The sequence below is a fragment of the Chenopodium album genome, chromosome 8 (assembly GCF_948465745.1).
Source record: "Chenopodium album chromosome 8, dcCheAlbu1.1, whole genome shotgun sequence".
NCBI lineage: Eukaryota > Viridiplantae > Streptophyta > Magnoliopsida > Caryophyllales > Amaranthaceae > Chenopodium > Chenopodium album.
In genome coordinates this window covers 69,725,755-69,740,826 of record NC_137841.1, presented here as the reverse complement: position 1 = coordinate 69,740,826, position 15,072 = coordinate 69,725,755, and the positions used below count along the sequence as shown (strand labels likewise).

Here is a 15,072-nt window from a genome sequence, read left to right as displayed (position 1 = left end):
AAATGAAATGAATATTTTATGAGAGAAGTAATTAGGAGATGAAATGAACTGAAATTAAGCGGAAGTGAACTGGCCTTAATGACTAATTATGTATTAGTTTGACAAACATTCTTTCTTTTAGCACCGGATTGAGTAATGAAATAAAGAGTGGTCATGGAGACTAGGCAATACAACCCTATCACATTTGCCAATAATAATAATTGAAGGATTATAAGAATGAAATACGTAAATTATTTTATTTTGGCTGGTAATAAACCCTTGTTGTACCACTTGACACTTAATTACAACAATGTAACTGTATATAATACGTAGCATTTTGGCATGATACTAGCAGATTTTTATTTCTTTTGTTTTCATTTGGAAAACTAATGGAAGATCACATAGAGGACCTAGCGGCTAAACATGTACCTTCCACACACCACACAAGCTCCTCATCCTTGAATGTTTCTACAATGGTCATTCTTAAAATGACTACCACTATTCCTAATTCTTATTGGCTGATTTTTCTTTCTTTTTTTTTTTAAAGTTTGGTCAAACCTCTTTTTTTGGGTTTTCTTTTTTTAATTCATTTTGTTTTTTCAAAATTTAAATTCTGCTTTTTCATAAATCTACTAGTATTTTTTATTTTTATAACTATTTTATAAAAATCAGATTTTAATATCTGAAAAAATTAATTAAAATCAAAACATTGTTCTACATTATTATTCATCAATGTCTTTCATCCATGAATGAAAATAACCACCATCATTAGAATCTTTGTTCATCCAAAGATAAAACATCATTAGAATCTTTGCCCTATAAATAAACTCACACATCGATGAAGCTTGAAAATATGCGTCGATATAATAATATATGCGAAATTTGATCGAGTTCATTCGAATTTGGAGTTCGTACGAAAATGGGTTTGATTTAAATCCTAAATAATACTTCCTCTGTTTTTTTATACTTGCAACACACCTTTTATCACGCTTTTCGAAGAGGTGATTAAACTAGGTAAACGAACGAATGAAATTTGCAAATTACAGCCATTTAAAGATAGTATTTTGCAAATTGCAACCATTTAAAAACAAAATTGCATATTGCAGCCCAAAAATGATTATAAAGTGTAAATTGCAACCTAATTCAATTTTTTCATCGGTTTACGTGTCGAATAATGTTCGTTTAAGGTTTTAGGGGCCATTTTAGGTCTAAAGGAGGCGAATTAAGCTCGGAATTGGCAAAAACATAACGTAAGTGTCTCGTAGTGCGTAACAAACATGTATTGAACTATTTTTTCCTTGTAAAAAAGAGACGGTTACGTTAATTCTTTGCTAATTCCGAGCACAATTTGGATCCCTAAGGGCTAAACTGGCCGCTAAAACCTTAACCGAACATTTTTCGACACGCAAAATGATGAAAAAACTGATTTGGGCTTCAATTTACAATTTATAACAACTTTTGAGTTGCAATTCGCAATTTTATTTTTAAATAGCTGCAATTTACAAAATATAAGTTTTAAATGGCTGCAATTTGCAAATTTTTTAGAAACCTTTTAAAACATCAATTATAATCTGGATATATTCTTGATTTTTTATCTTATTATTTTAAAGAACATTATAACTTCAATATCTTCTCTGTCGATTTTTTTTTTTTTTTTTTTTTTTTTTGGCAAAAGATATCTTTAAATATTTAAAAAGATTATTTTCCTTGTCAAAAAAAAAAAAAATTATTTTCCTATTTTTTTGGGAATCTTTAAAATATCAATTTTAATTAGTTTAATTTTTTTGTATGAAGATGAGAAGTTGATGATTTGGCCATAGAAAATGAAGGTTCTAGAAAGGAATTGAAGATTCTGGACTTGACATCTTCAATGATAATAAGGCATTATATTTTTGTGTTTTAATTTTTAACCAAAAAAAAAAAAAAAGACATTATGACTGTAGTATACTTCGTATGATTTAACTTAAATTTGATGTTACAAATCTTACAACTTTATTAATTAGTACGCTAACTATATCTATACTAATATATTAAAAGGCGTTTATAAGAACGTCTTTGTGTCACGTAGACTCCCCACATTATGCCACGTCACCAACTCAACTAATCATTATGCCACGTCATGCACAAGGTATTCGTAAGAACGTCCACGCCACGTCATGCACTTATAATAATAAAAAAAGCTCTCCACAAGATTTGAACACGCAACCTCTAAATCTAAAACTAATTGTTTTACCATCAAGCTAAGTTATTTTTTATGTATTCTTTTGAATACAAAATATCAATATGTAACAAATGACAATTCAATATATATGAACAACAAATTTAATTACAGGAAAATTGATTTATAAATTACAATGTATATTAATGATCAACCCTATGTAATAACCCGAGGCATCGCCCGGGCCTAAAAACTAGTTTAATATAATTAGAATACAATTTATGATGATTATAATAATATAACAGTATATACATATAAGAATTAGGGGTTTCAATCGGGTTTTCGGTTTGGGTATGAGTTCGGTTTTTCGGTTTTCGATTTATAACGGGTCGGTTTTTAACGGGTTGGAATTATTATCGGGTCAGTTTGGGTTGGTTTTTAATACTTTCGGGTCGGTTTCGGTTTGGTTTTTTTTTATCACAGTTTCTTTTCAGGTCAGGTTCTAATCGGGTCGGGTTATAATTGGTTCGGGTCATAATCGGTTCGAGTTTAATTCAGCCGGTTTAAAAACGGGGTTTGTCAGTTTAAAGCGGGTTTTGGGTCAAAACATATCGGGTCCTAATCGGGTCGGGTTGTAATCGGTTCAGGTCATAATCGATTCGAGTTGAACTCAGTCGGTTTCACAACTGATTTGCCAGTTTTAAACGGGGTTTGTTAACGTATATCTTCTGGTATATCCTCAACATTCTTTAATTAGTTATTCCAGTAGATCATACGGAGGATTAATTTGTTGTTTAGCTTTCCTTTTTTGTATAATGTTTTTCAGGATCAAATGATAATAACAAATCTACATTCAGCTTTTGATTCAGATTTTTTTTAATACAATATAGTGTTCCACAAGCCATTACTCGTAAAAGGACGATAATATTTTAGCATAAGAGTTTCAATGACATCAAATCCAAACCAATTCAATACAAATACTTCGTAATTCAAATTAAACCCTTCTGTTTTACTATCGATAAAAGAAAAAAATAAAAAAAAAACTCTACGGTCAAACGGGTTATAAACGGGTTGGTTATAAACGGTTACGTTCGGTCATAACTTATTACAGATTATAAACGGTTCAGTCCTAATCGATTACAGGTTGTAAGCGATTTGGGTTTATCGGGTTTTTGTCGGGTTTAAACGGTTTCGGTTTACAATGGGTTGGGTTGCTATCGGGTTCGGAAGTACTCGGTTCGGGTTGTTCTTGGTTTCGGGTTGTAACAGTTCGGGTTGATAACGAGTACGGTTCATTAATGGTTCTCAAACATTCGAATCGGTTCAGTTTCAGGTTTTGAAAAATCAGTCGGGTCGGTTTACGGTTTTAAAATAACAGGTTCTTATCGGTTCGGTTCCTTTTTGAAACAGTTTGAAACGGTTTGGATTCATCAGTTTGGGTCGGTTTTTGACAGCTCTAATAAGAATATATAATTCCTTGATTATTTCATTTTTAATAATAAAGTGTTTTAAAAAAAAAAATAATGCTACTGTATTATATCTAGCATTTAGGCTACAAATTAGGTACCTAACGGATATATACAGGCTATGATAAAGGCAACTAATAATGATAAGTATTCAAATATAATAATTCGATTTATTAAAGGTGTAATTTTTAAAATTGACATATTGTAAGATTTGCAATATAAATTTGGCTATCTTTTGTAAAATATTAGATAGCGTTTAGACTTCATTTGTTAAGTTAACCATATATATAATTGTTGATTAGTTTTGTTTAGGAAACAATCTTACTTTATTCAAAAATCATGTCGGTGCCAAATTAAATAAATAACGTAATTCACTTGAATACTTCACGACATAAGATTTGCACATTATTTCATAATGTAATGACCTATAATGTATATGAAAATAGTATAGTGCACACAGCTGCACCCGGAAAGAATATTAGACATATTTTAAAGAACATTGGCAAAAAAAAGAACATGATAGTGTTTGAAAAATAACATACATGTGTTTGACAAAAGAACATATTTGTGTTTGACAAGAACATGACATTACAAAGAACATAACGTCTTTACAAAAAGAACATGTTGTTTTTCATGGTTATTCGGGTGGTTGAACGTGCTTGAAAAAAAACATAATATTTGACAAAAAAGAATATATTTGCATTTGACAAAGATAGAGGTGATCATTGGGCGGGCCGAGCCAAAGTTAAAAAAAATCAGCTCACTTCTCGGGTCGGGACAAGTTTTGGCCCAAATTTTTTGTGCCCAAATCCGCCCAAAATGGTCCGCCGTGCAGGCTTTTCGGGTCGAGTAAAAAAATCAACTAAAATGCATAAAAACGCATTCCCAAACCTGCTCAAAAAATTAAATTTACGAGCCGGGTCCGACTCGATTTTGGGGGTGAAATAATTCTGCCCAAAACCCGTCCAAAATCGGGTTGGGCCGGCCTAACTTTGATCACCTCTAGCCAAAGAACATAAAGTCTTTACAAAAAGAACATAGGTAATGTCCTATTAGCATATTGGTGAATACCTTATAACAAACATGTTTTAAATTTTTATCTCTGTTTTTTTGGATCAAACATGTTTTGAAAAAAATAATATGGCTTCTTCTCCAATAATTTGCCTCACGAACCCAGATTATAAAAAATTGATGTTTTTTTTTATTTTTTTTTTTATTTTTTTTTTTATTTTCACAAAATAGAATTGCCGATTATGCATCCTTGACCTTGATTGTGATTGTCTAATATATACAAGTATGTATTATTTTAGGATTTAAATTGAACCTGAATTTGTACGAATTGAATCCCAATTTCGAGCGAATTCAAATTTCATAACATATACTACTCCCTCTGTGTTTTAATGTTACACTTACCAAATCCGGCCGTATTTTAATAAGTGTTACACTTTCTTTTATGGCAAAAAGCTACATTTAAATATTATATCTCAGCTCTCTCCTCTCATGGTCCCCACCAACCCGCTACTACGTTTCCTATTATATCTTTCCTCTCACATTCATTACTTTTCAATAAACTATTAACCTCATTATCTTTCTTTTACAATTTGTTACTACTCCAACTACCCTACTTACCTCTTATTTTATTTAAGTCAATTAAATTGTCTTAAAGTATGTGCCGGTCAAACTATAACAGTTAAAAAAATACGGAGGGAGTATGTAGATCGAGGCATATTTTCAATCTCCATTGATGCGTTAGTGCCTTTAAGAGATAAATATTCTGATATTGATAGTTATTTTCATCTATGGAAGAAGAATATTGAAGAACATCAAAACAATGAAGAACAATATTTTGATTTTTAATTTTGTTAAAGTAATCTTTATTTATTATATAATTACAAACAAATTTTAATAAAATAATAATTAAAACAAAAAAATAGATTTTCAAAAAATAAGATATTAATTTTCAGAAAAAAAGAAAATCAATCAAAAAGGAAAAAAATTTAAAGAGAGGTTTGACCAAACTTAAAAAAAAAAGGAAAAATCAACCAATAAGAATTAAGAATAGGGTGGTCATTATCAGTGTAGAATTTTCCTCCTCATCGAACATACAACGCATCTACCCTTGAAACAACTCTTGCAATTTGCAACCTTAATATCTTGATTCATATCTTCCACTATAAATACCATACTTCACTAGCTAGCTAAGTACTCAAATAATAATTAACCTACATAATTCAATTCAAAAAATGAAGAGCTATTGTAGCAGAAACAACAACTTGGTGGCCATGGGATGGTTTCTTGTCATCCTAGGCCTCGTGTTCACTGGCGGTGTCAACGGTGGCTCGTTTCCCACCTTAAAGAAATTAGTAGCGGAGATGAACACCTGGTTTAATGGTATTTTAGAGGTGGCAAAACATGAATCTGCCTTTGAAAAATTTATAGTTGATAATAAAGAGCTTATTAGAGGTATTATTGATCCACGCAATGTGCATGACTTTTGTACTGCGGTTAAAGGATTAGAGGAAGAGCACTCCGCAGAACGAACCGGCTACCCTTCTATTCCCAACTACGAGACCTTCCTACGCATTGCCAATTCCGACGAGGGCTTCTGCGACAAAATAAATAGTCCTCCGACTCTGTCTGTCCGGAATTAATAGTCGTGCTAATAATACATCCTGATGAACAAAGGGTGTATTAGGTTGATGGTGATCGATATATCATTATCAATCGCTTGCTTGAATTGTTATGTTTTGCTTTCCAAATTTAATAAGCTAGCATGATCACGAGCTAGTCTGCGTACTTGTTGTTTGTTTGTTTGTTTTTCTTTATGTATTGCACTATGTTTGAGTGAGCTTAAGTCATATATAATTGTTATCCAATACAATCAATTGTTTTATATACAAAGGATTGGAATATATATTAATCCTTCATTTATGCTCTTGCTTGTCTTACTTATGTTGCTGTTATGTTCCTAGGAGTGTCTCCTCTACAGCTCATGACCTGGCAGTGAAAGCCAGGAAAGGAGTGTAGGGAGTGTACTATGGGGTCTTTATTATCTTTGTTTCACAGCTGAACAAAAAAAAAAAGTATTATATATATCGTTATATTTGAACACAAAGTTGAAGGATCAAACCTTAGCTCCTCCAACTTTTTGGTCATAGCCCTGCCACTAAAAATCACTCAAAAAAATATACGAAAAAGGACTAGAGTAATACACTATTATAGTATTACACAAATTAAGGGTTTGTTCCGATTTACTAAAACTAACTAAAATGAATTGTTTACAAGAGAAGGATATTAGGAATTGAATTGAATTGAATTGAACTGAACTGAAATTATACTGAACAGAATATATTAATTATTACTAAAACAAAACATGCTGACATCATTAAAGAACACTTGTCAACTTTTTATGAAATTTTTTCCCGCCAAAACTATTTTTGACATCATCATTTTTTTTCTCTATTTTATTTCCTCCTAAGTTCTAAAACTAAACAAATACGGAGTACTACGTACAATATTTCTTTCAAAATTAATTAATGAAATTATAATTACACTTCTTCGAATAAAAAATATTGACAATCATTTTAAACAAAATATATGTATTTAATCTGTGCAACGCACGGGTTTAAACTAGTAGGCTCTAATATCTATAATAATATTAATTGTTAGTCTTTTTTTAATTCTTTGCCAATTTTCTTATTTATAACTCGTGTAATTAAGTTTCCTTCAAAAAAAAAAAAAAAAAAAAAACTCGTGTAAGTACTCCACGTTCAAATTAAAGGAGAGGTATGTAGTTGTTTTCTTTAATTTGGGAGATTTAATTTCTTTGCGCCCAATTTAAAAGGCAGTAGACTTTCTTGGATTGTATTTTATGAATTTATTAAAAGCAATCAATTAAGTGTTTTATGTTTGATATTTCATCTCTTTCATTTCTCTCTTAATATCAACACCACAACCATATTATTTTAATGATATAATATAATATCGGTTCATTTTTTTTACGTTATCATGCCTGAATCGCTTCTTTGGCTCCCTAAAAGCATGAAAAAAATATAAAATACCAGCATCAAACAAACTACAAGTCTGTGAGCCATTAATATTTACATGCATGAGCAGCTTCTTTGGCTCCCTTAAAGACAAGAACAATTGTTCACTATTATCCGGAGTTTGCCATAATCTGTTCTTCATTTTTTGTACGATCGATAAATCGATAATATAATCATAGTAACGAGTGGTTGTGAGGGAGGAAAGAGAGGTGTTTGGCTTTTTTTTTTGTTTTTTTTTTTTTTATTTTAATTTATTCATTTTGAAGTTAACAGAAAGTTAACTTAAGTTAACGGAGGGATTAAGGTAGGGTTACATCGCAGACACTAAGAGTACCTTGGGAGTACAGCATGGAATTTTGAAAATGAATGGGTACGACTTGGAAAATTCAATACCTTAGGGACACTGTATAGAAAAACCCAAAAAAAATGTTGATAATTTGGAAAAAATGAGTATAATCGTTGGTGGTATTTTTTAAAATTTTCCTTTTTGTTATAATCGCATTGTACTTAACAGTGGCGGATCCACTAAGGCACAAGGGGTAGCACATGCTACCCCTAAAAAACAAAGAAAGAAAAAAAAAACATGTTATCTTACATAACCGGTACTCTAGAAAAATTAGCCGGTTTCCTAAGTACCAGACCTTCCGCAACATTGCCAAAAAGTTCTGCATCAAGTATAATTAGTGACATCAGTCCAACAATGTATAACTGAAGTGCCATCATTCTTAAGTTTTACTCTCTGTCTATCTGAAATTAATAGTCATGTTAATAAATATAAGACATCCTAATGAAAGCAAAACATAACATCAACCTAATACATTTATACAATATCAATGTCAATTTCTCTATCCAGTAGGGTGCCAGAGGATAGATGGTTTTGGGGACATACGAGAGACGGTGAAAACAGTGTGAGGACAGCTTATTGGCTGGGGAAATTGGGCACAATACAATGAGGGCTGCCCAGTTAATCTTCTTGATTGCTGAACTTTGTCAATCTTTGATGCCATGTCAGAATGTAGAGTACGCTCATGATGAATCAGCAGCCGAGTCAGAATTAGAATGCTACACATAGGCAAACTGATATTAAACGGAGCTACATATGCATGATATTTATTAGGTAGTTAGTGGGGCTGTTACTTTAACGTGGAAGATGAATATTATCTTTGCATTTATTGTTGGTAGGTGCCTAGGTGGTGGTTTATAGACCATTTAAAGATAAGTTTGACTCATATTACTTCCATATTATAAAGATGAAAATTTCTTGTTTAGTAAGATCAAGTGTGAGTGATTTAATGAGTTGGTGATATTATTTTGAAAAAACACGTCTAAGCTATAGGCTGAAGAAAGTGAATACGTGGATCAGCATACAAAATTTTTTATGAAAAATTTTACCAAACTTTTTTTATCACCAAGTTTAAATATCACAATTCAAAATTTTTTTGATCACCAAGTATTGCAATAACAAACATTTTTCTTTTGAGAAAAAATAACAAACTTTTTTATCACCAAGTTTAAATATCACAATTCTATGTGAGCACACCAACCATAAAATTAATCATCAAAATTCAAAACCCTTTATGTAAGTATTTTAATATCACCAATTATTTATTAATGCGACAATATACATGTTTAAAATAAATTAGTGATATGATATAAGATTGTACAAAGCAATACGTGTTTAACAATTCTATCTATAATTCTCTTAAATATGCACTATGTCATATAATTTTGTACATAAACTAACAAACAATAATACAATATTCAATGACTATTGCAACAATACATATAGAAAAAGAATTAAGTGGTTGTAGATGATTGAACTTAATTACATTATTACCAACATAAAAGTTTAAAACAAAATAGTGGGGTTAATATTTTATTATTGAAAAGTATTGAATGTGATAGGAAAGAAATAATATGAAGTAAAAAAATACTCCTAGTATAAGTGGATTTGGGTATGGTTGGGGTTCATGATAGAAGAGAGCATAATATTAAAATGTACTCTATCTGTCCCTTAATTACATTTCTGCTTATCTTTTTGGATGTTTCAAAATTACATTTCTACTTTCTCTTTTTAGTAAGTGATTTTTTACCAAATATCCTCAAATTATCCCTAAATAGTTGTGATGTGACATTACTTTAATTATTTTTCTGTTTTGCAATTAATGGTTGCACAGAAACCATAATTTTCATTCACCCTTTTGAACATTCTGAATCCATGTGCAGCACTATAATTGAATAATTCATCCTTTTATTTTTCATAAACTAATGTGATTGTCCTTTTTCTTTTCAAAGGATCGATGACATGTGCTTCATTTAATATCATTCTATCTTTGTTTTATTCAAAAACACCAATAAATGTCTTGTAATTTCCATTGTACTTTCTAATCATGAGTTTTAAGGTTATTCCAAGTTCCTTAATTCCCGTGTAAATTTAGAAATAGGAATGTAATTAAGGGACGGAGAGAGTATCTTTTTGCCAAATAAGGAATTGTAATACTCCCTCCGTCCCTATTTGATAGTCACTTATTCCATTTTTGGTGCCCCAAAATGTTAGTCACATTTGCTTTTTTTCAATTACCATTAATAAATTTTTTTTACCAAAACTCTCTCTTATTTGCCAAAATATTTGTGCAAATTTAACTTTTCCATGTAAATTTTGCTTTGCCATGCACTTTAATTACTTTTTCTCTCTACTTTTTTGCATACCCAATGTAAACTTAGTTTTTCAATGTATTTTTGCTACTTCTTATTCATTTTTATTAATTTCCGTAAAAATTGGCCAAAAGTGACTATCAAATAGGGATAGAGGGAGTACGTACTAAAACACGGTCGCATTTGGAAAATGTAACAATTATTAAAACATGAATAGAGTATAAAAGATATACTATAAATCACAAACTAGATAATTTGAAAAGTAATATAAAACAAGTAATATTATAATCTACTCCCTCCTTTTTTAAACACTTGCTCATTTTTTCCATGTGCGGAGTTTTAGGAGAAATTGGAAGAAGTGCTCCCTCCGTCCTTTTATTTAAGAGCTATTATGTCTTTTTGGGGAGCCCAAAATTAAAAACATATTTCTATTCTAAGGTTGTACTATACGAAAATACGAGATCAAAATCCCGTGTAATGCACAATTGTTAAATATTTTTGACAATAATATTACAAAGGAAAATTTGTCAAGAATAAGTAAACTTTTATGTATTTAGCTTAAAATAAGCCAATCTTTCGATTAACTAAAAAAAAATCTACTTTTAAGGGGTGTTTTCTTTTAATAGGCCATATGACCTACAATTTACCAAACAGGTCATTTTAAATTAAAAATAATATATTAAAATTAATTTTTATAGATAATATTAAATTTAGCTAAGTAACTATGATTATTTTAAATAAACAAATTAAAAAAAAAAAAGCCAACCCCTTCCATTTCCCACTACCAACCCCTATAATAGACGTGTCGCATACCTAACAAAAATAAACCTAACTAGACCACTATTATGTAGGCGGGCAAGTAAGGGTCGGATCCCAAGACTATGGTTCAACTAATTAAATAGACTCAAGTAAATACTAAGCAAGTAACCAAAGTAGTAGTGAGAATTAATAACTAAAGAGCTAATTAAAACAATTAAATCTAAGTAATATGACAAATTAATGCTAATTAAAAACATCCAAGATTAAGCATCACCACGAATACAATAAATGCAATAGTCGTTCTACCCCTAACATATAATACAATTGATTAATGAGGAAAAGTAATCCCTGAATAGTACCAATAGTCTCTCCCGAGTTATCAATGGCTTCCCTAATCACAATCAAGCCTATTTCCGTGGAATCATGTAAATTAAAGACTTTGAACACATTACTCTAACTTCCTAATCATCCATTCAACTACTTCCGTGATGAACTTCAAACCCTTAATTGATTTATTCAAATCCGTCAAAACCCAACTCCCGTTGAGATTAAAACAATGGATTAATAACAATACTAATTATCCATAATCTAGTATTGGCATGAGCACAATCAATTAAGCATATTAACCGCAATTATCATTAGAGAATTTAAAGAATTAAATCATATATTAATCATATTCGGGTTTCGCTAAATCTTGGAATAAGGAAACTACTCACACATATTAATGAAAACAAAAACAATATTCAATGAAGAAAACATGATTAATAAACAAATAAAAATAAAAGAAGAAGTAAAGATGAATATCAATCCTAGTGTTTGTTTTAGTATTAGTTATTGATTGATTGGATTTTTGGGTTTGTGGCCCCAAAGAGATCATAGAAAATATTTTTTTTATTAGCGGTCTCATTCCATATTTAGTAACGTATTAGGTATTTTGGGACGGACGTACAAAAATGGGAATTGTGTCAAGCTAGGATAAATGGACACTTCATTCAAATGTCGTGTCCATGTCCGACACCGACACACGATGATATGTCTCGGAATGTATCCTACTATGATATGGGTTGTTCAACTTTAAATGAGAAAATTTATGAAAAGTAAGATAAATAAATAAGGTAATTGTTAAATAATATGGGTGCCTTCATATGTACGCCATTGTTGATATTATACAGTACGATCTAATACGAGTACGAAATGACAAATATATGGTCAAATTCTTTTTTTTTTTAAAAAAAATAATAAATTTTATAAATTTTTAACATCCCGTAATCGTGTCCCTTAGTTTGATATAGATTTTGTCCCGTATACGTTTCGTACTCATATCCGTATCAGGATCCGTTTTTGTGCAACCTAGGTGTCAAGTATATGAGATGGCAAGAGTATATAATTAGTACTACTCCGTACAAGTTATATAGAATAGGGTATATGATAGAATGTAATGATGTTTAATTTTTTTATATGAAATTTTCTTTATGTTATTTTTTAGAATTTGGTTTCAAAAAAAATATTTTTTAGAAGTTAAAAAGGAGTTACCTGGTAGTTAATGAAGACAAGTAGACAACGAAGAGGAAATAAGAGTTGACAGAAATTGTAAGTAAAAAATTTCATATAATTGTCACCCAAATTACTGAAACTATGTGTCAGAAAAAATAGTTGGGAAATTCTCTTTGGTAAACCTCTAATTTTTACTTTTCTCAGTGGTAAATTGCAAAAATTCTTATTATCCTTGGTAAACTTTAATTTTTTATATTTTTTCAATGGTGAACTTAATGAAGCAATTTAGTTAATATTTAACTATGGTTAACATTTTTTTAAAATAAAAAAAATTCCTACAAAATTCCGGTTTGATTTTATTAATATAAAATAAAATATTTTTATAATAATTTAATTATTAAAAAAATAAAAACTAACTATAGTTAAGAATTTTTATTAAAATAATACTTATCAATGGTAACCAATAATTTAGGTTTACCAAAGATAATAAGAATTTTTGCAATTTACCATTGAGAAAAGTAAAAATTAGAGGTTTACCAAAGAGAATTTCCCATAATAGTTTCAAGAATGAATTCAGAGTTTTGGAGGGGTGATTTTCTCTAACTTAGAGCCTTAGAGATAGTCAAAGGAGACAGACTATCGTTAACAATGGCTATTAAATGGCGTGAACTCCAACTGGCAATCCATGTTATGACGTGGCTGCTCAGTCAGGATAGGTGTCCTAGTCATGAGACGGAATTTACAATGGTATCCTCAACTTAATAGGATGAAATACCAATGGTGCCCCTAGATGAACCAAGTTCAGCAATCAACAAGATTAACTTGGATTTTGCCCAATACAATTAGACAATAATGGTGTTGATTCCTCTGATCAGCTAGTGTGGAGAGTTACTTGGGGAATTGATGGCCCTCCAAAATTGCAGCACTTTGTGTGGAATGCGTGCAAGGGTAGTATGGCAGTGAAGGCTGAGCTTCATAGAAAAGATATAGCTCCTAATGGGCTGTGTGGTGCGTGTGGTGAAGAAGCCGAGACAATTTCACATGCATTGTTCGCTTGCAGGGAGATTAAGCATGTTTGGGGTAAACTTGATGCTATTATTAATGACTCTCCTAGACATGCCCCTTTCTCCCAATGGCTGCTATGGATGGATGAAAAGGTGGACAAAGTGACGCTTAGGAGGGTACTATCAATTGCGTGGGTTGTTTGGTTTTGCAGAAACAAAAGGGTGTATGCTGACACACCCATGTCTGTTGATTATGTGGCTGCAGGATTTCTTCATATGGTCAATGATTACATTAGCTACACAAAGAAGGTGTTCAAAGCTCCTGCTGCAAACCGTGTTGCTGCAGTAACCAGATGGAATCGCTCCCCAACTGATGTGGTGAAGATAAATGTTGATGCACATGTTGGTTCAGGAAATGCTGGTGGTCTAGGGGACTAGGGGCAGTGGCAAGGGACGCTAATGGGTGCATTCTGTGGGCTGCTGTCAAGAGGCTTTCTGCAGACATTGAGGTGTAAAATGCCGAAGCTGCTGCTGTCCGTTATGGGTGCCAGGTTGCGCTTCGCCTTGGATTCTCAAGAATTTGGATTGAAAGTGATGTTGAGAAGGTTGTTTTTAATATTACGCAAGCAAAGATGGGCTTTTCTCCTATTTGGCTGATCTATGATGGCGTAGATCGTCTTGCCAAGTCTTTTCATGTTTTAAGTATATCTCATGTACGGTAGAGTAAGAAATTCGGTAGCTTATCTTATGGCAAGATGGGATACCCGACGTAGTAATGAACTTTTTTGTATTGGTAACATACCGCAAAGTGTTTTGACCCTTGCGGCTCATGATTTATAATAAAGTCCTGCTAACATATTCCCTCAAAATAATAATAATAATAATAATAATAATAATAATAATAATAATAATAATAATAATAATAATAATAATAATAATAATAATTGTTGACTCGAATGAACAATACAAGGGGGGGTGAATTGTATTGTGGAGGAACTAGGGTAATTTTTGCGGATTTCTTAAAGAAACTTAAACAAAAACTTTAAAGTGCAAGAGAGATTTTACGTGGAAAACTTCTTGGCCCTAATCAAGAAGAAAAACCACGACCACAAGGGATTTTAAACTCAACTCTTAATAATAATAGGGCAAACAACCTATTACAAATTAAGACTCTAAACTTAAGTTCCTCAACGAACTTAAGTTCCCCCTCAACTGATCCCTCAATCAGTTGAGCTCTCGAATCTCTCTCTTTCTCCTTGCTTCACTCAAAGCAATTTAAACACTCTAGAGTTTACCCAAACTCTACCCCAATACAACTCAAGATAAAACTTCTAAGATGCTAAGTACAAAGACACTCAAGGACTTAAGTGGATTTTTGACTCCTTTTAGAAAAGCTAAGAATTGTAATGCTCAAGTGTGTTTTGTCAACAGAAAGCTGATTCTATTTATAAGAGAAAAGGGAAGTTAAAAACCTTTCCGTTTGCCTCAACTTCCACTAAGCCACAACCTCC

The 15,072-nt window shown here is 31.4% G+C and overlaps 2 protein-coding genes across 2 annotated transcripts in view; one reads left to right on the top strand and one right to left on the bottom strand.

Annotated features, from left to right (window-relative positions):
• The window catches only part of LOC145642146 (aspartate aminotransferase, cytoplasmic-like), a 117,973-nt gene extending 117,455 nt beyond the window's left edge, over window positions 1–518 (bottom strand). Inside the window, exon 1 of the mRNA XM_081693240.1 lies at window positions 503–518. The gene's annotated coding sequence lies outside the window, so the exon portion shown is untranslated. The remainder of the gene's footprint in view (window positions 1–502) is intronic.
• A 12,687-nt stretch (window positions 519–13,205) lies between these two features.
• Window positions 13,206–14,283, top strand: LOC145555434 (uncharacterized). Its single transcript, XM_081617177.1, has 3 exons — window positions 13,206–13,304; window positions 13,433–13,982; window positions 14,087–14,283. Exons 1-3 carry the CDS (start codon window positions 13,206–13,208, stop codon window positions 14,281–14,283), a joined length of 846 nt encoding a protein of 281 aa, XP_081473303.1.
• Window positions 14,284–15,072: the final 789 nt, after the last annotated feature.

Bases quoted from the DNA above. Each gene is read 5' to 3' on its own strand.
- LOC145555434 (XM_081617177.1), top strand. From the start codon at position 13,206: ATGGCTATTAAATGGCGTGAACTCCAACTGGCAATCCATGTTATGACG. The intron at 13,305-13,432 runs GTATCCTCAACT...TCCTCTGATCAG, and splicing joins ATGAGACGGAATTTACAATG to CTAGTGTGGAGAGTTACTTG. The intron at 13,983-14,086 runs GTGGTCTAGGGG...AAAATGCCGAAG, and splicing joins TGTTGGTTCAGGAAATGCTG to CTGCTGCTGTCCGTTATGGG.